The sequence below is a fragment of the Pteropus medius genome, unplaced genomic scaffold (genome assembly GCF_902729225.1).
Source record: "Pteropus medius unplaced genomic scaffold, Ma_sr-lr_union100, whole genome shotgun sequence".
NCBI classification, from domain to species: Eukaryota; Metazoa; Chordata; class Mammalia; order Chiroptera; family Pteropodidae; genus Pteropus; species Pteropus medius.
The window spans coordinates 5,508,419-5,534,620 of record NW_024349796.1 but is presented as its reverse complement, the minus strand read 5'-3'; the positions used below and the strand labels follow the sequence as shown (position 1 = coordinate 5,534,620).

Genomic DNA, 26,202 nt, shown 5'->3' with positions numbered 1-26,202 from the left:
TACCGGCGAGGAAGCTGAGAGTGATGCTTCCTGGCTTGGCCCCGGCCGGGCGCCCAGCGGGTTCTCAGTGGCCGTGCGGCCTGCTTGGGCCCACGCAGTGGGGACCTGGAAGAAGCAGGGCTGGAATTCAGGTCTCCCGGCCCCTGCGCTGGGAAGGTGCTGATTGTTTCTGGAGCACGGTGTCACCTTCTGCAGGCTCGGAGGGCGGATGGTGGCAGCGTGCTGTCCTGTGCCCAGGGGGCGGACACAGGGAGGCGCTCCTGGCTGGCCTCTCGCTCCTCTCACGCTTGCTTTTGTTCCTTGTAGAATCAGCAGAAGCATGAAGAGCCTTACGGTGCTGAGAGCTTTGACGACCCGGAAGCAGAATTCCACTCCTCAGGGCCGAGGTCCGAGGGAGCCTCTGTGGAGTTCTCTGCAGCCTCCTCCTCCGACGAGGCGCCGTCTGTGCCCCGGGACCACGCGGGCAGCGAGGGCCCCGCTCCGGCCTATGTTGACAGCGGGCCCTTTAGGGAAGCTGGGCTCCCAGGCCAGGCCGCCTCCCCACTGGGCAGGGCTAATGGAAGGCTCTTCGTGGACACCAGGGCCCCCTTTTCTGGCACGGGCCTTCAGCGGAGGTTCTTCCACCAGGACCAGTCCCCCGTGGGGGGCCTCACAGCCGAGGACATTGAGAAGGCCCGGCAGGCCAAGGCTCGCCCCGAGAGCAAGCCGCACAGGCAGATGGTGCGTTCGGGAGGGGCTGCTGGAGTGGCCCTGTGGGGTGGTTCTCAAGAGGTGCCGGAGTCAGGCCCCCTCCGCAGACATACTCCAGGGAGTGTTCCGGAGGTTTCAGGAACATGGAGGCCTCTTCTTGGTGGAGTGTGCTGCGAGGCAGAGCTGCTGCCTTTTCGGGTGGAGAGGGATGTGGGGGGCAGCATGAACCCCTGATTGTCGGTCTTGTCCCTGTTCGCTGACTCCTGAGGTCTCTTTGTCCTCTCTCTAGCTCAGTGAGCGTGCTCGGGAGCGGAAGGTGCCAGTGACGAGGATTGGGCGGCTGGCCAACTTTGGAGGTAAGGTGGCCTTGTGCCCCTCACACAGGCCTGCATGGGGACGGGCGAGGGTCGCGACCCAGGGGTGTCTTGGGGACGGCGGTAGCTCTTGCGGTAGCCATTCCTGGATATTTCCCACGTGTGGATGATGCAGTTATTGGATCCCACTCCGCTCGGCTCCCTGGGGGCCAGTGTGGGTGACGCCACTTTGCGAGCTGCAGCTCTGCTTCTCAGGCCACGCTTAGCGGGCAGTGTCTGCAGCACTGGCTTTCCCTCCAACCTCAACCACCCAGCTGCCCAGCCCCATTGGAGCCTCTGCAGCAAGGAGTCTAGGTAGCGAGTAGAAGCTCTTCACTGGGCCTGTTTGCCTCCTAGACAGTGTTTTTTCCCCTTGGGACCAGCCATTTGGTGACTCATTTGCCGGATTCCCGCAGGCCTGTGGGACATCAGTAATGAGGTGCTGCAGCCCTGAGCTAAGTTTGAAGTCCATTTTAAGATGCTACATCATGAGTTTTATTCTTTTCTTTGAGGATTTGAGTAGTCACGTGTCTAGCATATCTGTGCTCTTTTGATCTGAATTGAAGGATCGTTTTGTAATGAAGGTTTAAAGCAGTTGTATCTGCCTTGAGGACATTGTGTCATCATATCTGTCGCTTATTTACTGACCAAGATGTTCCTATTGAAAGCACTATCTTTTTTGCAATAGTATACTTTAAGACAGAGTGACTGGGAGCGCATTTGTCTAGAGCTTAGCTGCCTCCAGATTCTCCAGACAATACACTTACTGAAACTGACACTTTTGGCAGCTAGATTCACATTTGAGCCTTGGATGAGTGGTTGTTTGCATGGCTGCGTATAACAGGTCTGATGGGTTCATGGCGACACCAGTGCTCAGGGGCCCACTGTTGTCCATCTTCCCACCAGCCTTTTGCTTTTTGGGCTGGTTTATATGTCTCCCTGCCGTGTACCATCTATCATACATGCTGTTGTCTGCTGCCTCTTCTCTTTTGGAAACCCCGTCCTATACCTTGTTCAAGATTGGCTCTGTGCTCCTCGACATCCTGGTACTCTGGGAGCTGGACTGATGTGTGGGTTCAAACACTGATGGCTGCCTGTCTTCCTAATGTGCAGAGCAGACTAGGTTAATTGGATGGAATTTTCTCAGCCATATGATTTTCTTCCATATTATGATTTTAAAATTTGGCATCTGCTACCTAGATGTTCAAGACTCTAGCATAAAATGGCATCTAGATATCAGCACAGAATTATCGCTTTATTTCACTTTAATGGGTTAGCATTTCAAGCAGCTCCTCACAGAACATTGTAAGTTCCTGGTGCGACACCACCAGCATGAGTTTGAGAATCACCGCTCTGGTCACCTCCAGTGACCTTCACTTCCCGGAAGACTTTGCACGTTCTCTGCTTTGCACAGTGACTGTTAGTTGGGTAATATTTATTGTTTCTTATTAAAGAATTAAATGGAGGTTCTCTTCCCTCCCCTGAGTTCGAGGGCAGGACCCATCCTCTTCTTACTCTGTAGTTTTCCTCCAAAACCCTCCTCTTCCCCTCACTCTAGACGAGGGCTCGCCACAGAGCCCTGTCCCCGGAAGCCCCAGCTTGATGTATTTCGGAACAGGTGTGTTCCTCTCGTGGGAGTCTGAGCAGGGGCGGGGCTAGTGGAGGATCTGTTTGTGAAAACTGGCCAGAACCAAGGTCGCCGTGGTCAGTTGAAGTCTGACGAAAGGGCGAGACGGAACGGTTGAGGCACACGAGCAGAAGGTGTGGGACACGAGCGCAGCCAGTGAATCCAGCGGGCAGGGCTCCCCTTGGGGCGGGGACACGGGCAGCCCGGGGCAGCGTGGGCTTGGTAGGTGCTCTGTACCCTGAGAAGCCTCTCGAACCCCTGCTGACAGCTGCCCAATGCCCGGGGCCATCCTCAGGTGTCCATGCTGGGGGCCCGCCCACAGCTGTGATTCAGAGCTTTACACACGGTCGGCCAGGCCGTTAGCAGCTAGCATCTCAGGCTCAGAGGTGGCAGGAGGTGGCTCCTCCAAGGGGAGCCAGGTCTGGAAAGAACCTGCTGTTCTGGCCCCAGAAGGGGGAGTTCCAGGCCTTCTTCCTCACCCAGAGGTTTGCAAACTGTGGCTTATGATCCTTTCGTGAATGTAAAATCAACTTAATTGGTCAGGATCAACATCTAAGAAACAAATTAAATAGAATGAAATTGAATAGAAAAAGGTCAGAATTAATATCATAGACTCTTAGAACTGCACACATTGCAAAAATATTGTTTTGGAGGTATAAACATTACTATTTATGTACATTCTTCATTGCATTGTGAAATACATGGCTTGCTGGTGAGTCGTCTAAACAGTTTGAAGTAATGTTGCTCTGCTTTGTTCCCCTAGAGAACATTGCTAGCCTTCCTTCTGCTCATGGGGGCTAGGTGTTTTTGAGGAGTAGACCATCAGGCTTTGGGAAATTTTTACCTGGGGAGTATGAAGGAAGGGATTGCTCTAGATCTCAGGGAGATTGGGTTGCCGTTTGGAAGGTCAGCAGCAGGTATTCAGCCGTGTGAAGGTGGAAGGCAGAGGCTTTCCAGGCTGGGTGGCTCATTTTGATGCTGAGTTGGGGACAGGAGCCCTAAGTCCAACTTGGCTATGGGATGTTATAGCTGCGATGTTATGGGCAGGTGATCTGTGGACATTAGGTTTTGTTAAAGAATGATGTGAAAGATAGGGTCAAATAATGGATTTGGGGTCAGGACTGGGCTTTAGGTCATCAGAATATCTAGGTTATCATTCCAGCTCTGCTGCTTTGTGACCTTGGGCCCTACCTTGGTTTTCCCTTCTGTAAAATTGGAGTCTTGATTCCATTGGGAGTAGTTTGGTAAATATTCCATGTGTACTTGAAAAGAATTCTGATGCTGGGTACAGCAATATATCTATTTGTCTAGTTTGTTACTAATATTGATCAGATCTTTTAATGTTTTGTTCTCTTTGTTCTATCAGCTATCGAGAAAGACATTTAAAAGTCTTATACTATGATTGTGGATTTACCTACCTTATTTTTTTATTTTATTTTATTTTTTTATCTACCTTTTTTTAGTTCTGTCATTTATGCTTTAATATTTTGAAGCTATGTTATTGGTTGCTTACAGATTTAGAATTCTTATATCCTCCTAGGGATTGACTCCTTTATGTTATATCTCTCTTTATCTCTGTGAAACTCTACACTGTCTGGTATTAGTATAGCTGTGTTTCATCTGTTTTTAGGGGTTTATGTTTGCATGGTATCTCTTTTTCCTTCCTTCTGCTTTCAGCCTTTTTGTGTCTTTATATTTAAGGTATGTCATTTATAGGCAGCTTATATAATTATTTTTTGTTAAGTACAGGCCAATAATCTTAGTCCAATAATGTAAATAGTCTGTTTACATTAATGGAGTTGCTGATCTATTGGGGTTTATATCTACTATTTTAGCCTTTGTTTACTATATGATCCATCTGTTCCCTTTATTTCTCCCATCTTGTCTTCTGAATTAATCAAAGACTTTTTTTTCTTATTATACACATTTTCTCTCTATTAGCTTGTGTGTTATTCTACTTTTGGTATTTATTTTTTGAGATTACAGTACACATTCTCGATTTATTACACTGTAATACAAATGATTATTTTTTACTACTTTCCAAATAATGATAAGACCTTAGAACACTTTAAATCTGTGTATTCCCTCTGTGTGTATGTGTATGTATGCATTTTGTTTCTACATGTTTTATACTATATATGAAATTAAGATATATTAAACCCCACAACATACTATTTTTTTCACATAGCCTATATGAATTTAGATTAATCCACATATTTACACTTTTTGTTTCTTCCTATATTTTCATAATTCTATTTGGGATGATTTTCCTTTTCTCTGAAGAACTTCCTTCTCTCTTATAATGCAGTCTGCTAATCATTAATTTTCTGTTTTTATTTGTGTGAAAATGTCTTTATTACACTTTCGTTTTGGAAGGTATTTTGGCTGGGCATTAAATTCCATGTTTGAAATGATTTTCTTTGAACACTTTAAGCATGTCGTCCGTTGTTTCTGTTGACAACGTGGCTGTCTGTTTTATACTCCGTTGCCAGTAATGTGAGTTTTTGTCATCTGGCTGCTTTTAAGATTTCCTTGTTGCTTTTGGTATTTAGTAGTCTGTGATGTGCCTGGGTGTGATTTGTTTCGCATTTCTCCTGCTTGGAGTTTGCAAGGCTTCTTGAATCTGCAATTTGATCTCCTCCATCAGTTTTGGAAAATTCTGGTCATTTCTTCATCTATTGCTGCTGCCCTTTTCTCTCTCTCTCCTTCTGGAACTCCAATTACACATATGTTAGACCTTTCCCCTCTTCCCTAGGTGTTGCCTCTACTCTTTTCTGTATTTTCCACCTTTTTTGCTGTTTGTGCTTCCGAGGAGATGTCTTCACCCCCTCTGAACCTGTACAGTGAGAGAGAAGTGGATGATGACAGAAACGAGACTTTAACAGATAAAGCAGGCACCGTAGAGAACTTACTGGATGAGGATGAGCACGGCTTTGAGCACAGCGCTGCGGCGGTTGCTGAGACCGTCACCCAGGAGCGTACGGGCCAGACGATTAAGGCAGAAGGGAGGACAATACTGAGGGAAACAGGAAGACAGAGAGGAAACAAGCGAAGAAATAGGAAGAGATAAGGCAACTTAGATTCTATTTAGGAAGGATTTTGAAACACGATACACAAAAACAGAGGCTATTATGAGAGAACAGTGGGTTGGGAATGAAGAGGGACTGGTTCCTTGGGAATTCTATCATATATATATATTTTTAAAGGTAAAATGTTAAGGGACCATCACTCCCAGAAAAATACTTTGCTTTAAAAAATTGTTTTTGACACTCCACTGGGTTTCTTAGGAGATAAGGTGACATGAGAGTATTCTCGCTTATGTTAGCAGGTGGACGTTGCTTAGATGGAAATGCAAAGCTGACGGCTATTGTTGCTTAATTTCTTAAAGATTCTGATACACCTGGGGTTGTCCCCCCCCATCTCAGTGGCAACATGAAAAAGAAACATTAAGTAAATTGGCATAGTTTTGGTTATTTTTAAATTTTTCCAAGTATGAACATTTAAAACAAAACAAAAACTACTATCAACGATTACCATCATTTTATTGATCTTTTTTAAAGGATATTATAGCAATGCATATACCAAGGACATGCTCCCAAGAAGCAGGGTGATAGTAACTGAGTTTTTGGATAGACTCACCCCACTGCCTTTGTGTCCAGACACCGATCGAGACCCTGCCGTGGGTCGTCACGCATTGGCGATGCCTTTGGGTTCCTTGGCTGGGGCAAGGTCGTCAGGACGGCTGGGGTGGAAGTGTTTACACCTCCTGTGGCAGCACTGAGTGTTCTGACCTCCTGGCACAATGCCTCTTTGTTGACTTTTCTAAAGCCAGGCTCCCTCCTCTTAGAAGGACATCAGCGCAGTTATCACCTCCAGTTACAGGTGGGGAAGCCGAGCCACAGTCGCCAGTCACCCAGGGCCAGGTGCTTATTTGTGACAGCCTGGGACCAGAGCCTAGAAAGCCTCTATCACAGCTGCCCCCCATAATTAGTCCCGTGTCCCCCACAGCCAGCAGAGGAGCTGTGTTAGGTCTTCCCCTACCCCCAGTCCAGCTCTGGGCCAGCTTCTGAGAACCTGTGAGCACACGCTACAGGGAGCTTCCTCCATCACCCCTTCCTGGTCCTCTTCCTCCTGTGCTGTGGGCTGCAGGCCCCTCTGTAGGCCTCTCTCGTCCTCTCTCTGGGCCGGGGCGGTGTGGAAGATGCGGGTGACAGCAGAGAAGGTGGGCTAACTCCCTAAGGAATCAAGAATGGCTGTCAGCAGAGGACACTGCCTTTTCCATGTGGATGGTCATGTCATGTCAGGTCAGGCTCGTTGGATGCGTGAACACAGCGAGGGTGTAGATGCCTGGCACTCAGTGCGTGCTGTGCGAGTGCCATGGCGGCTGCCTCTGGCCCCTGCAGTCGCACAGACACGCCCTCGAGCCAGTGCCCAGCATCTGCTGAGCATTTCCTTCCTCCTTCCTGCTCGGAGGCCCCTCTCCCCAAGCTGCCTTACACCTTGCGAACGGTGCCATTGTTAAAGGTGTTTTCTTTTTACTTTTCCTTAACCTCTGGTGCCTGTCTGGGCAGAGGTCTAGTGGCTAGGGCCACGTTTGGCCCTGATGACCTCCAGAGGGACTTCTGGGAGGCAGGGGCCCCAGTGCGCTCCTGCGGGGAAGAGCCTGCCCCCCCGCCCCAGCATTTCCTGACTGTAAAACCTCTGGGAGAGAAACGTCGGGAACAGGAAGGGGCTGGCACCTTCTCACAGGCTAGGATGGAGACCAGGCTGTGGGGCCACTGAGCAGGTTCCGTGGCTGGTTGTGCTCCCGGACTCCCAGTAGGCTGTGCGGGCCAGGCCGGGCCTGAGTGTGGATCAGAACATGGAGAGGCACACGATGCTGTGGGGCCGACGGGCCGTGGGGACATGTACAGAGAGAGCGAGGACCTGGGGAATCCCGAGCAGAGGCCTGATCTTCCAGGAGTTGCCTCCAGGGGCCACCGGTTCTGGGAGAAGGAAGAGTCTCTGGGTTGTGCCTTCCCCCCGGCGAGGTTCTGGGAATTGCTTTAAGCTTGGCCGGGTTGGGTTGGGGGGCGTGGCGGGGCTGGCGGGAGAGCCAGCCTATTCTCTGTTCACTGGAGTAGGAGCTCCTGAGGCCAAGGTCACTCGCTGCTGGTAGCACCTCTGGCCTGGCCCTGGGCTGCTCCTGAGGGAGCTCGTAGGGCCAAGGAGGAGCCTAAGGCGTCCTTTGTAGAATGTTCTTTTGGTGATTTATTTAATGACAGATCCTTGGCCTTGGAGAGCTGTGGCTGTGACCTGCCGCCTAGAGATGGCCAGAGAACAGTTTGACAGAGTATCTGAGGGGAGCCCAGCAGGGGAAGCTGGGGGCTCCTCTGCCTGAGGAAGGGGGTTCTCCCAACAGCTGTGGTGTCTACTGACCACAGGCAGGAGGGTTAACCTGACACCATCTGCCTCTTGTAGGTTTGTCTTCGGACTCAATCTACGCACAGAAAAATCTAGATATAAAGATGTTGCCGAAAGTCACTGCAGTTGGAAGGTTATTGCCTGTTGTCATCTATTTTGCTGAGTGGGATAGTGTGCTGGGTGAGGCGGAGGTGGGCAGGCCACAGGGGAGTTAATGTTTGGTTGGAGACCTGGCTCCCAGCTCTATGCCCGGTAACCACGGGAGCTGGATGGGGGGTGGTCACCGGCCCTGGCACTGCCTCCCAATACGCCAGGATGTTGTGGTGGGTGCTGGGGTCACACCGAGGGCCATTTCCAGATGACCGTGGCTTCTTCCCGTGGTTGCCAGATCTTGGCCTATTGTGCCCTGTGCTGTCCCCTGCGGCAGCCACCAGCCACATGGGATGTTGAACACTTGAAATGTGGCTGGTCCAAACTGAGACATGCTCTGAGAGTAAAATACACACAGGATTTTGAAGACCTAAGACCAAAAACAAACAAACAAACAAAAAAGTAAAATATCTCTAATAATTTTTACTTGAGTACTTGTTGAAATGATAATATTTTGGATATACCGGGTTAAATAAAACATATGCTCAGAATTCATTTCTCATGCTTCTTTTTGCTTCTTTTTAATGTAGCTACTAGAAAATTAAAAATATTGTCAGTGATTCGCATTGTGCTTCTTTCGCACAGCACCGGTCTAACCATTTTTAATGAGAAGAATGATGATAATAGTGAACACGTTTACAGCAGTACCTGTGCCAGGCCCTGTTGAGAGCCCTTTGCTCATTTAATTCTCACCATGACCTATGAGGCAGGAGCTTTTGTTTTTCATACAGGCAACACATACTCATTATAGAAAGTTTAGGACAGGGACGTGCAGGTTTCCTTGTCTGTTAATCGGAGCAGCTGGCATGAGCCCACCCCAGGGGAGTGGGGGCTGCTGTTCCGTTGGCCCCTCAGGGCTGTGTTCTCCGAGGCCACTGGCCTTAGTGTGTCTTTGGTGTCATCACTGGATCTTTGCTGTCCCTTCTGCTGTGGTCAGCCATCTGTTCTTCCCTCTCCCTCTGCTAATGTGTGCCCCCCGCCCCCACTCCCCATCCAGCTACAACTGTGTTTAAAGCAGAGCACATAGGCTCCGAGCGCCTGGCCTTTCCGTTTGGCCTTTGTGGCAACTGTTGGGGTCCTCAGGCATCTGGGGTAAGTGAGGTGTTAACGAATTTTGATTTAGAGGTTACGAAGGGGACTGGTACTCTACCCCTGTCCTTAGACCACTGTCAGGGCCTGAGGGCTGCAGCCTGAGCTCCTGTGTGTCCCCATGGCTTGGGTTGGGGACAGGCTTTTGCTTTTGCGGAAATATTCCAATTGCACCAGTGACCGCGTTATATCCCCGTAGCGAGGCCTTTCCTTCCAGTCGCAGCGAACTGAGTGAGAGCATTCTGGAGAATTGGAGGCTCCTCTCACAGGCGGTGCCGTGGGTGGCCCCGTTCCTGGTCCATCCTCCATGCGTGCCGGGTCCTCCTGGTGCGTTTCCCAGTTGTACATTGTCTCGGGGTGCTTTCGTGTGTCTGTGAGCCTAGAGATTAGCAGAGGTGATGGGCAGATGAAGCTTTTTCACACACAGCACCTACCTTGAGCCCCATCTTCTCTGAAAATAGCAGATGTGTCTCCTACCTTTTCCCTTCCCTTTTCAAATGTTGGGAGTGTCAGCGAGGGTCCCTAGGGAGCTGAGGCTGGTGTCTGTGGGGCGGCTCCGGGGCTCCTGGGTGGAGGGTGCTGGGCAGCAGCCCCAACCCCACATGAAGGCCAGTGACTGCCACCCTCTGTCATTGCAGGTCTGGCCGTGGGCCTGGGCTTCGGGGCCCTGGCTGAGGTAGCCAAGAAGAGCCTCCGCTCTGAGGAGCGCACAGGTGAGCTGGGCCTTTGACTGGAGGGCAGGGTGACTCTGGGAGGTGGGCCTGCCAGCTCCCAGCCTCCACCTGGTCCTGAGGCCTCCAGGGACCTCATGTTCCACCTTCAGGGTCGTGATCACCTGTGTTCCATGTAAGTGGCACCCCGGGGTTGGCTGAGGTCCGAGGCTGCTCAGCCCGTCCTGGCTCCCCTCACCCTTCCTGGCTTCTCCCGCCTGACGCCCCTGGAGCCTTGCTCTCGGCCCCACCTCTGACCCCACTCTCTGGAGCTGCTGGGCCTGTTGGTCTCGCCAGGTTAGGTGCCCAGGGCTCCTGATGTGGCTGAAGGATGTGGGTGCCGCTGGGACAGACCCCACAGGGCCCTCTGTCTCTGAGGCAAAGAACGTGATGCCGCTGTCCCCTGTCTCCCAGAGTCAGCCAGAGATCAGGTCAGAACACTCGGGCCCCCCAGGGGATGTTGCTCATTTTAGTATGACATCTCCCTGTTTCATGGGGACCCCTCAGTGACACCCCACTGTCTTGCCCCTATAGTCCTGGCTGTCAGCTTAGGGATGGGCTCTTCTGGAGGCCCTGCCAGTTACATAGATGGCCTTTCTTCACCCACAAGACCCTCTTGGGACAAGGGGGGCCCCAGAGAGAAGGCACTAGCCTGTCCCCACAGGCCCCTGAGTACAGGGGTCATGGGGTGCCATTTGTGTCCTTGGAAGGGGCCAGGGGACAAGACAGGATTTAGCGAGGGTATTTTTAGTGTTGGCGTGGACGCCTCGAGGATTGAAGCCTGGCTTCCTCGGCGCAGCCCCCTCCCGTCCCCTCCGAAGCTGGCTACTTTCCGTCCTACCATGTCCAAGCAGGAAAGAGTTAGACTAGCTGCAGGGCTACAGCTGGTGTCCTTTGTCAGTGAAGTGGCGGTGACTCCAGCTGAGAATCAAGGGGCCCAGGAACCACAGGACCTGGGGTTCAGGCCAGGGCGGGATGGCCCTGGGCAGCCCCCGAGCTCTGCTCCAGCTTCCTGAGCGGCCTCTGGGGCGCTGTGGCCCACGGGCCGCCTCTCGTTCCTGCCTTGAGGACCTGGCTCAGTCCTTCTCTGAGTCTGGGCCAGGCCTGTGGTGATGAGGGCCGAGGACAGTGCCAGGCACCCTGGGACAGCCCTCGGGGTTTCCGATCTAAGTGGGCTCGCAGGACGGTGGGTGGGAAAAGCACCCGTGTCGCAGGCTGGAGGACAGTTAAGAGGGCGCTGGAGGAGCTCGGGGAGGGCAGAGGGAGAGCCGAGCAGAGCTATTCCCACCCAGGACAGGGGCGACTCAGTATTTGGGCAGGGCCACTGGGGTCGGGACGGGGCCCTGAGCCCGGGGCTGCACCGCTGGGTGGCAGCTGGACTCAGTTGGCCCCCCTGCCGCCCTGTTGAGTCATCTCCCTGCCCTCTACCACCCCAAGTGTACGGGACAAAGGCCATCTGCACCCCTGAGGTCCCCGTGAACTCCCCCTGCCGCGGCCGCAGGGCCTCTGGGAGAGGGGAGAGGCGGCAGCAGTGGGCGGGCGCCGCCCTCGCCCTAGCTCCCCTCCCTGAGGAGCTGGCTCTCCCTGCAGCCAGCTGGCCCTGTGGTGAGCGCGCAGTGACTCTAGGGGCGCTGGCGACCTTTGCCCAGTACACTGGGAAGGGCACAAGGGACAATGACTTGGCAGCCCTTCTCACCTGCGTTTAGGTCCCTCCAGGCCCTTCCCTCCCAGTGCCTGCCCCCTACTTCCAGGTGACTGCGCCCTTTGGTGTGTCCCCTCCAGGCCCCGGGGACTGATGTGGAGGAAGTGGCCCTGCGTGCGTGTGCGTGTGTGTGCATATGTGCATGTGTGTGTGTGTAAGGTGGGGAGGGTGCTGGGGTCAGGCCTGGAGAGACCTGGGTGGCCCTAGAGGGCATTTCTACAGCTGTGGAACACAGGGCTAAAATTGCCACCGCCCCCTATGTTGGTCGGAGGGCGCTGCTGGGGGCTCACAGGCCTGCTGCAGCGTGACGCTGGTTTTATGGGCACCAGGAAAAGGAGCGTGAACCTCCTGTCAGGCTGTGTGCTGGGCATTTTGGAATCACTTAAAAATCCCCCACACCCAGATGCCCCGTTATTGTCCTGTGTTTACCAAAGAGGACCAGAGGCGCATGGTCTGCCCGAGGCACACAGCTAGTGGACAGCAGGCGGGTTACACCAAGCTCCCCGAGCCTCAGCACTGCTGGGGAGAGGAGCTGCGTCTGTCCCTGGTGCCCACCTGACTGCCACCTCTCTGGGGCCACTTGTGAGCCCTGCCCGGCCTCTTCCTCCTCCTGCCCTGTGGCCCTGTTGGGTTGAGTGAGGCCACCGGCCACCCTGAGAGGGGCGGGGAGTGCCGTGGTGACCTGGCTCCTGCCCACAGGAAAGAAGGCCGTGCTGGACTCCAGCCCCTTCCTGTCGGAGGCCAACGTGGAGCGCATCGTGAGCACGCTGTGCAAGGTGCGGGGCGCGGCGCTCAAGCTGGGCCAGATGCTGAGCATCCAGGGTGAGTGGGCCCGCCCGGCGCACGGGCTCTGGGGGTGGCCGGGAGGCGCGCCTTCTGCCCACTGCCGTTCATGCCTGGACCCTGGCTGGCGACTAGCCCGGGATATTTAAAAAACTCTTAAACAGGAGCCCACAGCCATGGTTCTTGCTTCTTCCTGGGTGTTTTGAGATATCCAGAGGTGGTCTTGGCATCCCAAAAGTTGGCAAGAGTCTGGCTGCCAAGCCCCCCCTCCCACATTGGCCGGAGAGCACTGGTTGGGGGGCTCACACGCCTGCCTGCCACACCATGATGTTGGGGACAAGGGCATGTGGCCCAAAGGAGGGAAGGCTGGGGACAGCAGCTGAGCAGAAGGCCACCTCACTGTGGCCCCAACAGCAAAGCTGAGGTTGGGGGCTTCCCGTGGTGCCCCTGGGAGGGGTGCCCGAGAGGCTGGCAGTCCGAGTGGACATTTGAAAGCGATTCCCTCACGAGCCGTCAGATGGCCTCGCTGAATCGGCCAAGCGTAAGGCTGGAGGTCACGGGGCGGGCGGGCTGGGCATGGGCGCTGCCTGTGGCTGCGGGTCTGGAGCGGTCGCCATCTGTCATCCGCTGCACGAGCCCCGGCTCCACGAGAGCCTCACAGGTGCGGTCAGAGCCTCTCTCGCAGATTGGCCATGTGTGCCGCCCAATGACAGGGATATGTTCTGAGAAATGTGTTGTTAGGCAGTTTTCATCGTGCGAACATCACCAGTGCCCGTTGGCACAGCGCCCCGCACACCGGCTCTGGCGGAGCCTCCTGACCGAGGCTCCCGGCCCGTACAGCGCGTCCGTGAGAAACAGGAGGTTAAATCAAGCGCAAGCGAAAATGATGCATCAAGAGACGCAGTAAACGTGGGACACCTCACGAGGCCACCCGTGTAACATGGCTGTCCCTTTACGGCAAACTATTTTTTAATAGAAAGAGTACACTGTAAAATGATAGAAAGTATGATCCATAAACCAGTAACAGTTGTTTTTCATCAGGTGTTATGTGCTGTGCATAGCTGTATGTGTGACAGACACTTTTATGCGACGGGTGGCCCAGGTTCGTTTATGCCAGTCCCCGCACGCACGAATGCCTTGAGCTATGACGCCGTGGTGGCTGTGACATCACTAGGTGATAGGGATTTTTCAGCTTCATGATAATATGGGACCGAGCGTGGGGTCCCTGAGTGCAGTGGTGTTATTTGGGGCTTGACTGAACAGTGGCCGAAGCAAGTGGCCGTCGGGCTGCACGACAGACTTCGGGGCGATGCTAGGTCCCCGCCAACAGTGCCATTTCAGAACATTTCAGAAAACTAAACGGCAGGGAACAGGGCTTGCGAGGGGCGGCCGCGTGTGGAAGGCAGCCTAGAAGTCTGTGGTTCTCTGTAGGAGATCAGATTATGGGTGTTTTCTACATTTTATTACACTTTGTTTCCTAAAATTGCCCTCATATAATTGCGAAACACTCCGCCTGTTGTGTGGAAGAAGCCACCTTCTGAGGTCGGTGGCTGAGTTCAGAGCCAGGGCACACGCTGCCCCCGCTGCCGAAGGTCGAAGGTCAGGGCCCTGGGCTATGCAGGTCGCCCCGCTGGGTGGGGCGTGCCGTGCTGGGCTGCGCGGGGGTCTCTGGATGTGGTTTGCTGGCCACGGTGCCCCAGGAGTGTGCACACTCAGGTCAGTGTCCCGTGTCCCCTCTGGAACTTTTGTCCACCGGTGTGCCAGTGGAAAAGGCTGTCAGCGTGCCAGGAAGACTCAGGCCGGTCCTGCCGTGTGGCGTTGGGCCTGCGCCTTGTCTCTGAGAAGGGGTTCAGGTGTGTGGGAGGGTGGAGCAGCATCTCAGGGGGGCCGCTCTCCCGGGAGACTGCTGTTTCCGGCCTGTGCTCCTCGTCAGGGGTCAGCCCTCTGCCCCCTGACTTCTCCGGTGCCTTCCAGACGATGCTTTCATCAATCCCCACCTGGCCAAGATCTTCGAGCGGGTGCGGCAGAGCGCGGACTTCATGCCGCTGAAACAGATGATGGTGAGGAAAGCAGCGCCCGGGCACCTGGGCCCTCCCGGCCTCCCCTCTTCACAGGGAGCTGCGGGGCCCCGTGGGAGGCGCTTCCTGGGGCGACCCAGGTGGCTGCGCTGTGCTCACGGCCCCTCCCTGGCCTCTCCCTCTAGAAAACTCTCAACAATGACCTGGGCCCCAACTGGCGGGACAAGCTGGAGTACTTTGAGGAGCGGCCCTTTGCAGCTGCCTCCATCGGGCAGGTGCACCTGGCCCGCATGAAGGGTGGCCGTGAGGTGGCCATGAAGATCCAGGTGGGTGCCTGGTGTGTGTGCTTGTCCCTATGGGGGCTGTGGAGGGCAGAACCAGGGCCCATGTCATTTCTGGCCCCAGCGCCTGGGCAGCATGGGGGACTGAGAAGTATATGCCACGTGAGTGGCTGTGGGAGGTGAGGCGGCCTTGCAGCAAGCTCGGTTTGGGTGGGGTGGGGACAGGGGACAGCGATTGTCTGCTCTGGGACTGAGCTGGAGGGACAGGCCCCTGAGTGGGCAGTGTTTCTGGGGCTGGGGTGGGAGACAGTGGAGAACCGGATTGGGATGGGCCTGGGGTCTCGGCAGCATCACTGGGTCTTAGCTGCGACTTGCCCAAGGTGTGGGGGTGGGTGGGACATGGCTGGGGAGCTGCCGGTCGTGGGAGAAGGGGGCTCCATGCCAGGGCCTTGCTCTGTGCCCTGGGACACCCCGTCTGTCCCCCTGCAGTACCCTGGTGTGGCCCAGAGCATCAACAGTGATGTCAACAACCTCATGGCTGTGCTGAACATGAGCAACATGCTTCCGGAAGGTCTGAAGCTGGCTGGTGGTCATGGGCAGACATTTGGGACAGACTCTGGGCACCCAAGGGGGCCTCCCTGGGCAGCCCCAGTGTGACACCTCCTCTCCACCCAGGCCTGTTTCCCGAGCACCTGATTGACGTACTGAGGCGGGAGCTGGCCCTTGAGTGTGACTACCAGCGCGAGGCCGCCTGTGCCAGGAAGTTCCGGTGTGGCTCCAGTCTGGGCAGCTGGGCCTTGGGCCCCTCGCCTGTTGCTCCCTCCAGCGGGAGACAGAAGGGCCACCAGTGGGCAGCCCATGGGGGAGGGGTGAGGGCTTCTCTCATTCTGCGGGGGCAGGTGGCCGTGGTCGGGGCCTGGGGCCTTAGCCGTGTCCTGGCCAACATGAAGCAGGGCACTGCACTTGGCTCAGTCCCTCGTCGCCAGGCGTCATCCCTGGAGGGGGTCGGGGGGGGCAGGCAGGGAGGATCTGGGCCCAGGGTGTGACATCCCACCCCTGCCAGGGAGCTGCTGAAGGACCACCCCTTCTTCTACGTGCCCGAGATTGTGGACGAGCTCTGCAGCCCCCTCGTGCTGACCACAGAGCTGGTGTCCGGCTTCCCCCTGGACCAGGCTGAGGACCTGAGCCAGGAGATCCGGAACGAGGTGCGTCTGCATCTGGCCTCGGAGCCCCCAGGCGCTCCCTGTGGGGATGAAGGGGACAAGGGGGCTGCTGTGTCGCCCTGGCCCCCGGGGTCTGCTCTTGGAATTGAAAGTCATCTTCTGGGCAGAAGGCGGGCGGGTGGGAGTTGGAGAGGGAAACGGAGTCCGGCTGTCCCGGCCCGACTCGGGTCACCAGGCAGCCGGGCCCCACGGTGACCAGCCCCGCCCCGCCCCAGATCTGCTACAACATCCTGGTCCTGTGCCTGCGGGAGCTGTTCGAGTTCCAGTTCATGCAGACAGACCCCAACTGGTCCAACTTCTTCTATGACCCTCAGCAGCATAAGGTGAGCCCCAGGGGGCGCCGCAGGGACCTGGGCTTTCTCCTGGAGCAGGGGCTCTGACATGGGGGGTCTCAGTCCCAGTTGCCAGCTTCCCCTGTGTCGCCCTTCTCAGGTGGCTCTTCTGGACTTTGGGGCAACTCGGGAATTTGACAGGTCCTTCACTGACCTCTACATCCAGGTAGGGGCAGGGCCTCGGCCCAGACCTTCCTGAGGCGCCTGGGGACTTGGAGGGAGGGAGGCTCCTGTCCCTGGCCTTGCTCACGGCCTTGTCAGGCTCCCAGCACCGGCTGGGGCCTCCAGGCCCGGGAACTTGAGAGAAAGGACAGCAATCGGGGAGGCGGTGGGCGGCGGTCCCCGACCCTCAGGAGCTCGTCTCTGCCCACGGTGCCCCCCAGATCATCAGGGCCGCTGCCGACAGGGACAGGGAGGCCGTACTGAAGAAATCCATAGAGATGAAGTTCCTCACGGGCTACGAGGTCAAGGTGAGCTCCCGGGGCGGGGCCCTGTGTGAGGGAGGGGTCAGTGGACTCCTTTTCCTTTGACATCTTAAGTGGAGACTGAACTAAAGAAGGGATGATGGAGTCGGAGGGAACAGGCACCCCGAGGGGTCTCCACAGAGCCCCCGGCCACCTGCCCCAGCCTCGAGCTTCTCAGAGGGGCAGGCATTGGGGGCAGTCCAGTTGGGGTACCGGTCAGTCACGGAGTCAGGGCTCTGGTGAGGGCGAACGGGATGGCAGAGCCGCAGCCCTGCTGGGAAGGGCAGGAGGGCGCTGGGGAGTCCTGGACACCTCTGAGGGGCAGCGTCTGTGCTCCTGTCGCCCAGAAGCCAGGAGCAGCTCTCTCTGCGGGGGGCGGGTCGTCTGCCGCTCCTCACCTGGCTCGGTTCTTTTTGGCCGGAAGCTGGTTTGTCCAGACTGAGTGCGGGGCTCACGCAGGCCTTCTGCTGCAGGCCCCGCCGCTCCCTTCCCCGTCACTCGGAGCCTAGTCCACACGCCCTGTTGTCCTAGTTCCTGTACATTTGAGTTCTTGCTCCAGTTACCGTTATTCAGCGTCGTTAAAAGTGAAGCGCGCGCCTGAGCCTCTCCCTCTGCAGGCCATGGAGGACGCCCACCTGGACGCCATCCTCATCCTGGGCGAGGCCTTCGCCTCCGAGGAGCCCTTTGACTTTGGCACCCAGAGCACCACGGAGAAGATCCACAACCTGATCCCCATCATGCTGAAGCACCGTCTCATCCCGCCCCCCGAGGAGACCTACTCACTGCACAGGAAGATGGGGGGCTCCTTCCTCATTTGCTCCAAGCTGAAGGCCCAGTTCCCCTGTAAGGCCATGTTCGAGGAGGCCTACAGCAACTACTGCCAGAGGCAGGCCAAGCAGTAGCCGCCGCCGTGCGGACTCTCCGCCCCGGTGCGGCCGACACGAGTAGGAAGCTGGCGAGCTCCATTCCACGTCCTCTGCTGAAGGAGGGGGGGCCGGCTCCGGTGGGAGGGGTGCTGCTTGGAGCCCTGTCGCCAGCACTTATACACGGTTTTTATTGCTGAGTGGGTGTGAAATGAAACCCCAAATACCCTATCAAAATCTACTGTTGTTCATCTTCTGAAACACTCTAAAGGTAAAAAGGCAATTTTATTTCCTTTTCCTTTTTGTAACAGGGTTTTTCCCTAATGGGAATGTTAACCGGAAGATGAGAGAGTAGGCCCTTCGGATCCTTGCTACAAAATACACAGAGAAGTCTTTTTGGATTTTATTGACCGTCTAGTACGAGGTTTGTGTGTGTACGTGTTTCTAGAGTGAGATGTGGTTTTCTGCCCTTTTCCTCTCCAGCCTTTAGTCTGGAGCTGGGAGCAGTGCTAATCCGGGCAGTGCCAACAAGTACTACTTAACCAGCTGAGGCCCATGCCTGTTTTCTGGCTGGTTCCTATACTTCTTGACAACTGGAATTTTCCAGAGAACTGCTGCCTCCCATGGGAAGGAGCAGCAGAGGGGGAGAGAAGGTGACACAGATCTCTGCTCTGCTAGGAGGTGGCGAGTGAGGGGGAAGCTCCCATGCCCTCCAGGCCCAGGCGCCTTTGTGGAGGGAGATGAATGTGCAGATGTCACTGGTTGGACCTAAAGGGGTCATCACAGGCTGTTAATTTTTGTACAGTTCTTATAATCGTCTGAGTTACTTGTTTCAATAAAGTAAAAAATCCTCACATTGTGGCATTAATTCTTTCACTCGTAAAGGGTTCTCAGTTGATGGCGAGAAGCCCGAGGTCAGTGTCACACCCCATCCCGTCTCCAGATGGTCCTGCAGGGTTTGTACCTGTTCCCAGGGTGAGGCTCATCCCACATTCATCGTCCTGAAAAGTGGTTTTTCCTGGGCAGCCTGAATTCTAGTAACGGGCAATAACTTGGAGAGATGGCACAGGTCCAAAATAGGTTCTCATCTAGGTTTGAATGGTTCTTAAAGGAAAAATCTACTTTCTGCAATTTGGGACTGATGAGTAATACACACTCTGGGACAGGACGGTCTGCACGACAGCTGTGGCCCCTCACCCCCAGTACCACCTGCTGCACCCTTGTCAGAATGTTTCAACCAAACACTCAAGAGCTCACATATCAGGCTACGGAACAAGCCGCAGTAGATTCAAGAAGATCGAAATCTTTTCCAACCACAACGGCATGAAACTAGAAATCAACTACAGTAAAAAAAACCTGGAAAAAACCCCAAATACATGGATCTAAACATGCTACTAACAACCAATGGATCGAAGAGGAAATCGAAAACTATCTTGAAACAAATAAAACACAACTTTTCAAAATTTACAGGATGCAGCAAAAGCAATTTTAAGAGGGAAGTTCATAGCTATACAGGCCTACCTTGAGAAACAAGAAAAATCCCAAATGAACAATCCACACACACACGAAGCAGAAAGAGAACAAAACCCAAGGTAAATGAAGGAAATAGGTAAGATCAGAACAGAAATAGAATAGAAATTTTAAAAACTAGAAAAGATCAATAAAACTAAGAGCTGGTTCTTTGAAAAGGTAAATCAAATTGACAAACTTTTAGCCAAACTCAGAAGAAAACCTAGAGCCCAAATAAAATCATAAATGAAAGAGAAGAGTTACAGCCAACACCACAGGCATACAGAGAATCACTAAAAAAATACTATAAACAATTATATGCCAACAAATTGGACAATCTAGAACAGATTAATTTCTAGATGTATATATATGACCTTCCAACACTGAGCCAGGAAAAAATACAAAATCTAAACAGATTACTAGTAATGAAATTGAAGCAGTAATCAAACAACTCCTGATAAATAAAAATCCAGGACTAGAGGGTTTCACAGGCGAATTCTACCAAACATTCAAAGAAAAATTAATACCTATCCTACCTATTTTTTAAAAATTGAAGGAGGAATGCTTCCAAACTTCTTATATGAAGCCAGCATTACCCTGATACCAAAGCCAGACACAGACATTACAAAAAAAAAATTACGGGCCAATATTCTTGATGAACACAGATGCAAAAATTCTCAACAAAGTACTAGCAAACTGGATTCAATAATACATTAAAAGGATTATACACCATGACCAAGTGAGAGTCATCCCAGGGATGCAGGGCTGGCTCAACAACTAAACCATCAGTATGATACATCATATTAACTAAATAAAGGATAACAACCATATATGATCATCTCAATAGGCATTTGACAAAATTCATTTTTTTATTATAAAAACTCAAAGGTGGGTATAGAAAGAACATATCTCAACATAAAGGTTATATATGACAAACCCACAGCTAATAGTGAAAAGCTGAAAGCCATTCCTCTAACACCAGAAACGTACTATAAGTCCTAGCCACAGCAATTAGGTAAGAAAATGAAACAAAAGGTATCCGGATCAGAGAGGAAGAAGTAAAACTCTCATTTGCAGATGACATGACACTATATATAGACAATCCTAAAGACTCTACCAAAAAACTATTAGAATAAATAAGTAAAGTTGCAGGATACAGAATCAATATACAGAAATCTTGCATTTCTATACACTCATAACGAACAATCAGAAGGAAAACTTAGGAAAACAATCCCATTTATAACTGCATCAAAAAGCATAAAATACCTAGGAAAAAATTTAACCAAAGAGGTAAAAGACCTATACTCTGAAAACTCTAAGACACTGAAGAAATTGAAGAAGATACAAATAAATGGAAGGATATACCTTGTTCATTGATTGGAAGGATTAATATTGTTAAAACGTCCTTACTACCTAAAGCAATCTACAGATTCAATGCAATTCCTATTAAAATACCAATAGCATTCTGAGAACTAATTCTAAAATGTATATGGAACCACAAAAAAGTTTTTTTGAGAAAGAACACAGTGGGAGGCACCACACTGCGATCAACCTATACTATAAAGCTACAATAATCAAAACTGTATGGCACTGGCATAAAAACCAGATATATAGATAAATGGAATAGAACAGACAGCCCAGAAATAACCCTCACTTATTAGTGGCCAATTAATCTACAACAAAGGATGCAAAGACATATAATGGGGTAAAGACAGTCTTTTCAATAAGTGATGTTGAAAAAACCGGACAAATTTCTTACACCATAAACAAAAATAAACTCAGTGGGTTAAAGAATTACATGTAAGACCTAAAACCATAAAGCTCCTAGAAGAAAACACAGGCAGTGTTTTCTCTGCCATCGCTCTTAGCAACATCTTTTCTACATCGCTCTTAGCAATATCTTTTCTACATCGAACTGAAACGGCTTCGCACATCAACGGAGAACAATAAAACAAAAAGACAACCTCCTGAATGGGAGAAGACATTCGCAAATGACGCGCCCGATAAGGAATTAATATACAAAATGTATAAGGAACTCATGCGACTTAATATCAAAAAACCCCCAAACAATCCAATGAACAAATGGGCGGAGCACCTGCAGACATTTCTCCCAAGAGGACATACAGATGGCCAACAAATGAAAAGTTGCTCAACAGCACTAATCAGGGAAATGTGAATTCTCACAGTGAGATATCTCCGCACACGTGTCGGAATGACCGTCAGTAAATCAACAGCACCGGCGAGGACGTGGGGAAAAGGGAACCCCTGTGCACTGCTGGAAGCACTGAATATCGGTGCAGCCGGTACGGAAAACGGCATGGAGATTGCTCAAAAAAGAGCTGCCATACTACCTACAATTGTACTTCTGGTATCTATCAGAAGAAAACACACTTATTCGAAAAGACACGCGCATCCCTAATCCCTCACTGCGGCATTCCCAGTAATGTCCAAGTGTGGATGCAATCCGGCACGCGGACCGACAGGGCTACTCAGAAGTTCTGACCAGAAGAGGGGAGTGGAAAGCTTCTCGAGAACTGAGCCAATTCTTACCTGAGCTGTGGAAGGAACTAAGAAAGTCCTGGATTACACCTACCCCACATCCTTCTGCAGTGTGAGGAGGAAGCCTGGACGAGGAGGGGGATGGGCAGGAAGCAGGATCCTAGAAGACCAAAGGCGGCAGCCACCTTTTCTCCATTGTTTAGACTTTTTAATCAGGGGGAAAAAAGACAAAATACTCAATTCTAACAGTTCCCTGTTTTATTGCAATACATCAAAGTCTGGTTAATATTAAGTGATACCAACATAAAATTTTGGCGAGGAGTCTTTTGTTACATTTTGACTATCCCACCTTAAATATTTCTGTGCAAAAGAATCCACGCCATTGTGTGGTAGCAGAGAATCTCTTATAAAGTTCCCTAAGACATCGAGGGCATAAAACCAAACAAAAAGAAGTAAGGAGTGATGAGAGGCCAAAGCAACATCTTTTCCCCTTCCATACACACATATTTGTCAGCATTATATTCTAAACAAAACAAAACAAAAAATGATTACACCTAGGCCATGCAAAACTGTACAATATTACAATGAGAAAAAAACCCTAAAAATTTTATAAAATAAATGATATTACACTATCAAATAAAAAGGCAGATCATTTTGTTTTCATGAAATTTCAGGGTTGGTTTGTTGTCATCGAGTCCCCCCCGGAAATGAAATGGTTTCTCGTGTGTAATGGCTGTCCCTGGGAAGGAAGACAAGTGCCCGGCCGACTGGAGCTCTGGCTGAAGCACGACCCCCAGATCTAGCAGGACTCTGCAGCGAACTTGACCAATAATTAAAGTCATAACAAAGAAAGAAGTGTTAAGATGGGCTCAAGGAAATGTCTTGAGGCTTATCTAAGTCGGGCTGGGCTGGGACAGCTGGGGGTGCGAAGTGCCCAATTATTTCCCTGCTGTGCCCCGTGGATTTGGGCAAAGTCTGACCGCCTCCGAGAGGGCCCCTCTGTCCAGAAGGTGGATGGTGGCTCCCCGAGGCCCTGCTTGGCTGCGAGGCCACAGTGTGTGATCACGGCCACGGCTGGCAGCGAGTGGTCCAGCTGCATGCGGGGCGTGGGGACGTCTGCCGGCCCTGCTCTGGCTTTTCTGTAGTGATACCTGAGAGTCCATGAAAATGCAACGGGTCTTTCACAGAAGTAGATTTGGCCGCTACGTAATAAAAGGACATGATTCTGACCACGTGGAAGGCAGAGAAAGCCGAGAGCCAGCTGGGGAAGGACAGATTGTTGCTGTAAACATAACAGGAATTCAGATTCTTCCCTGGAGCTTGAGTACAAGAAACGCCTGGAAAACCAAAGAGATGGGCCCTTTCTAGTTGTATCTCATAGCCTTAAAACTGCTCCCTGGGAAAGAACATAAACTATGAAGTGTGGGCGCGCGTGCGCACACACATAACTAAAGGAGTGAGATCTACTTTAGTAATCATTTGATAAGGAAGGCTTTTGTTTTTGGCAAGAAGAAATACATATAATTTTATACGCCTAAAGCACATGACAAGATTAGTCAGACAACAACTTGGCTAGACAGATAGCACCAAATGCCAACACATACACTATGCCAGAAATGCCTCTTCATTTATTTTTCCTTTCTGCTGAGAAGAGCAATGACTTCCTGCTGCCATATGCGTTTTTAACATGTCCTCCACGAAAACAAGGGATGACTTGAGACAGCACAGGATACCTTACCGTGATCTTTGTTACTGATCCCTTTGAATCATCATTATGTTTTCTGTTTCCCTGGCACTCATCCCCCCCATCTTTTCAAACCATTCTTCAAAGATGCTTCCTGAAGGTACCTGCTTCTGGGGATAAGACCAGCAGCACGATCGTTATCTTGGGAACGCCCCCGCCCCTCCACAAAAAGGTATCACCCCTGGCAGTGTTTCTCCCCCTACTCCTGCTGTTCTGCTGTTCCAAGCTAATCAGGGTTGGGACTGCTCTATTCCACCTGATGAGACCACTTAAGATTGCTATGGAAAACCAAGAAGTGCTGGGGTAAAGGTACTGGATTAATAGGAACACGCACCCAGTGACAAGCCCTGGAGGCTGAAGGGTGTGCCTCACTGAGGTGGAGCGCAGGCGTCAGGTAGGGTTATATTATGATCCTAAAAGCACCCTTTAAAAAATAAGCACCTACGGGCAACAAAAATTCACACTTAATTGTCAAAGCTATGAACTAAGGGCCTGGTGCAGAGTCCTGGAACCTCGCCTGGGAAGAGACTGCGGGTAGGCAGGGTGTGGGGACAGGAGGGTCGCGAGGGGAGGGGAGCTGGCTGGCCGCTTGGTTCCCCCCTCTCCTGGCAAGTGCCAAGTTTAAGGAGCTGCCAGAGTCACAGGGCAGTAACCAAACTCAATGTCTGACCCTTGATACTGGATGTAGGAAGTATTTTCACACAACACTTCTTTTCCGAAAGTAAGATTTAGATTAGAACTGTGCCATAAATCACGCCTGCCCGAAGTGCAACTCACATCTGAGCACACGTCCTGTCCGGAAACGTCTAGTGTCAAAGCTGTTAGTATTTTTACCTTCTCTACTGTAAGCTTTTGCACTATAATCCCCAGATGGGGTCCTTTCTTCCCTCACTGGGCCTAGGTGACCTCCACAGAGCAGCGCCATCTGGGACAGAGTCTCGGCGCCCTGGGCCAGTGGCAGGGAGGCTGGCGCAGCAGCTGCTGGGGAAGGAGGTAAACCGAGCTCGGGGCGGGGGGAGAAGACACTGCAGTGCAGACCAGGTGAAAAGAAAGAGGCAGATGCTCTTTGCTTCCAGGAGGTATTTTTATTTCTATCTCTTTCTCTACTCATGTGCTTAACTGATCAAATGACTGCAGAAATAAAGGTTCTGGTTCTGCATCTCATTTCCTTGTGGTGATTAAAACAGCAGGACGTCAAACGGAAATGTAACTAACAGCACAATACAGCAGCTGCGGAGGAAGCACCACCCGGTCACGGCCAAGGCGGCGCCGGCCTGCGGGGGCTTCGCCTGTCGCTGGGGTCGAGCATATTCATTCTCCACTAGGTCTGGGGAAGAGTATTTGGTTAAGGCTATTCAAGTCCTTGCATTTGAGGTTTTATATTATTTGGTAATTACACCCCTTTCCCGGGCTTATCTGAGGAAGCTCACGCCATCCTCAAAAGACTCCTCCCGGAGAAGCCAGCTCAGCTACTGGACAGATATGTCACTGCAACTTAGGAGGGACGCGATTAGCCCAGCGAAAAAGCACTGCCATGAACCTTTAACGGACCTTCAGAAGCCATAGCATTCCTCGTGTCAAATGGAAGGGACCAGAAGGTGACAAAATTACATTTCTATATTCATCTGCGGAAGGTACCAAAATACAATACAAAATGGGAAGTAGGGCTCAGATTCTACCACTAGAGAAAGAAATGTCTTGGGTAGAAGTAAATTTGCCTTTTGACGATGCCGCCGAAGAGGCTTCAAACGTGAAAGGTCTGGTGCCCTGGTCAGACACCAAACCAATGAAACCAGACTCTCGGTGTCTCCCTGACGCTCCCGGAGGGCTGGGACGGAGGACACGGCACCAAAGGGAACCCCGACCCCTCCCGCTCGCCCTCTACGGACGCCAGCCTGAGGCCTTTCTACCCTTAAAGTTACTTCGCTGGAAAACAGACAAGAAACAACACATTTCTTTAAATTAAATGATCTCTCTCTTATATATGCATCCATCTTTCGTTGAATACAAGATGCTTCTTTTTACTATATACATTCAGTATTTAACCTCTACATCTGTGTATTTACTTAAACTCTGTACTGTAGTAAAATATGCAGTTTTAGTTACTAAGGATTTACTGGCAACGCTCAGGTTGACATTCACTGTGGGTGCCGGGTGAGAGCTTGGCTGGGGGCCGCTGGAGAACCCTGTGCTACCTCGGGACCTCGGTGAGTCACCTGTGAAAACGACGTGTCTAACCTTACTCTTAGCGCTTACGTTTGTGTAATCTGTCTACTGAAGCTACCTTTTCGGGAAGGGGTAAAATATTATAGAAAGCAACTCTAAGTGTATGAAATGAAATCAGTGTTAATCTAAGCTGCTCGTGAAAGTCGCCTTTATGGCGGTTGCGGTTAGGTCACCGTGGGGGTTGGATCCGGGAGGCATGTCCTTGGAATTCCCAAAGCCCCGCCCTGCTGCTGCCGCCAGCCCCAGGGAGGGGGATGGGGTGGGAGGGGGGTGGTGGGGGGAGCCATGAGGGAGGCGACTCTGGTGTCTGGTCTGAGGGCCGAGGCGGTTCAGGGGTCCCAGGTCCCACGATCAGTGCTCTCCAGAGAGAGGCTCTTGGTCTTTCGAGGTGACACTGGGCTGGGAGGGCTGCTCAGGTTGGAACTGTTGGAAGCTGTGGAATGCCTCGGAGAATCAGAGTCCTGTGGGGCCCGAAGGAAGACAATAAGAAGCAGAGGGGCGGGAGGGCGGCGAGTGACCGCACATCCCCTCCAGCC

At 52.1% G+C, this 26,202-nt stretch overlaps 2 protein-coding genes across 13 annotated transcripts in view; one reads left to right on the top strand and one right to left on the bottom strand.

Annotated features, from left to right (window-relative positions):
• Positions 1-18,542, top strand: part of COQ8A (coenzyme Q8A) — a 39,753-nt gene extending 21,211 nt beyond the window's left edge. For both annotated transcript variants that reach the window (XM_039883274.1, XM_039883275.1), the window contains exons 3-15: positions 307-720; positions 980-1,046; positions 9,951-10,025; positions 12,424-12,546; positions 14,482-14,567; positions 14,711-14,851; positions 15,296-15,377; positions 15,482-15,575; positions 15,870-16,011; positions 16,245-16,352; positions 16,462-16,527; positions 16,745-16,831; positions 17,443-18,542. In XM_039883274.1, the coding sequence (XP_039739208.1) occupies positions 307-720; positions 980-1,046; positions 9,951-10,025; positions 12,424-12,546; positions 14,482-14,567; positions 14,711-14,851; positions 15,296-15,377; positions 15,482-15,575; positions 15,870-16,011; positions 16,245-16,352; positions 16,462-16,527; positions 16,745-16,831; positions 17,443-17,727 (1,770 nt within the window). In that variant the 3' untranslated portion in view covers positions 17,728-18,542. The remainder of the gene's footprint in view (positions 1-306; positions 721-979; positions 1,047-9,950; positions 10,026-12,423; positions 12,547-14,481; positions 14,568-14,710; positions 14,852-15,295; positions 15,378-15,481; positions 15,576-15,869; positions 16,012-16,244; positions 16,353-16,461; positions 16,528-16,744; positions 16,832-17,442) is intronic.
• Positions 18,543-21,939: 3,397 nt separating this feature from the next.
• Positions 21,940-26,202, bottom strand: part of CDC42BPA (CDC42 binding protein kinase alpha) — a 223,853-nt gene continuing 219,590 nt past the window's right edge. For 9 of the 11 annotated variants that reach the window (XM_039883265.1, XM_039883266.1, XM_039883269.1 and 6 more), the window contains one exon: positions 21,940-26,127. In XM_039883265.1, coding sequence (XP_039739199.1) covers positions 25,996-26,127 — 132 coding nt within the window. In that variant the 3' untranslated portion in view covers positions 21,940-25,995. The remainder of the gene's footprint in view (positions 26,128-26,202) is intronic. The other 2 variants (XM_039883267.1, XM_039883271.1) reach the window with 1 other exon arrangement.